General features: G+C 39.0%; 1 protein-coding gene across 1 annotated transcript in view; it reads right to left on the bottom strand.

Annotated features, from left to right (window-relative positions):
* The window catches only part of LOC137955032 (uncharacterized), a 9,591-nt gene extending 9,262 nt beyond the window's left edge, over positions 1-329 (bottom strand). The window contains exon 1 of the mRNA XM_068801912.1: positions 113-329. Within this exon, the coding sequence (XP_068658013.1) occupies positions 113-329 (217 nt within the window). The remainder of the gene's footprint in view (positions 1-112) is intronic.
* Between the last annotated feature and the right edge of the window lie 827 nt (positions 330-1,156).

Here is a 1,156-nt window from a genome sequence, read left to right on the forward strand (position 1 = left end):
ACATCTACGAAAAGTCTCATATAAATCTTTATTTTGCTCATCTTTTCTAGAATCTGCCAAAGCTTGAGGAAAAAGAGGAACTGGTTTATAATAAAAAAAAGTGAAAACTTACACGTAGGTACATCATCATCATTGGGAAAGTTCATATTTACAACAATGTATTTCTCCTTTTCTTGCTCCGACGATGCGGGGGCTGCCTTTAACGGAATCACAACTTCTTTACCACTTCTCAAAACGATTTCACTTGCATTTTCTCTTGGATTTACTACCGTTTGATAGGGTAATTTCCCCAAACTTTGCGCCTCTAGCCTTCTAATTGTGGTTGCCATCTGGCCCATATGATTGTCCAAACTTTGAATACTGGCCCTTGCCTCTTGTTGAAATAGTTTCATCTCCTATTGAAATTGCAAAGTATTAGTGGCAAGTTGTTATGGATTCATTAGGGGTTTATTTGCAATTTTTATTCATTAGGGGTTTATTTTTAATTTGTTAAACATTAGGGGTTTATTTGTAATTTATTAAACTTATGGGTAAGTATTGAGAAAATTAGATTAAACAGGTCATATTCTCCCTCAAAGGTCTAGGTCGGATTCTCCCTCTGAGGTCGAGGTTGAGCTTCCTTCAAAGTTCCTTCGTTCTAGAAATAAGAATTCTCTTCCAACGTCAAGAGCATCCATGGAGGGAAAAAAGGAAAGAAGGGTGACTCGATCCATGGCAAGGGAAGAACCTAACATCTTGGTAATGTTATGGATTCATTGGGGGTTTATTTGTAATTTCTATTCATTAGGGGTTCATTTGTAATTTGTTGAACTTATAGCCTTTGGCCAGTTTTCCCTAACTCCCTATATAGGGACGTGAGATGAATAAAGAGGGTAAGTATTGAGAAAATTAGATTAAATAGGTCAGATTTTCCCTCAGAGGTCTAGGTCGGATTCTCCCTCTGAGGTCCAGGTTGAGCTTCCTTCAAAGCTCCTTCGTTCTATTTGATTTCCATCATTCCACGTTCCAGAAACAAGAATTTTCTTCCAGCGTCAAAAGTATCCATGGAGGGAAGAGAGGAAAGAAGGGTGACTCGATCTATGGCAAGGGAAGAACATAACGTCTTGGTATCAGACAGGTCCACCCTTGGGGATTCCTCTTCCCCGGAGGATTTGCG

Source organism: Aristolochia californica, unplaced genomic scaffold, assembly GCF_029961685.1.
Source record: "Aristolochia californica isolate CCGP_79_NKW_82.1479 unplaced genomic scaffold, dmAriCali1.0.hap1 SCAF_2, whole genome shotgun sequence".
Classification (NCBI taxonomy): Eukaryota; Viridiplantae; Streptophyta; class Magnoliopsida; order Piperales; family Aristolochiaceae; genus Aristolochia; species Aristolochia californica.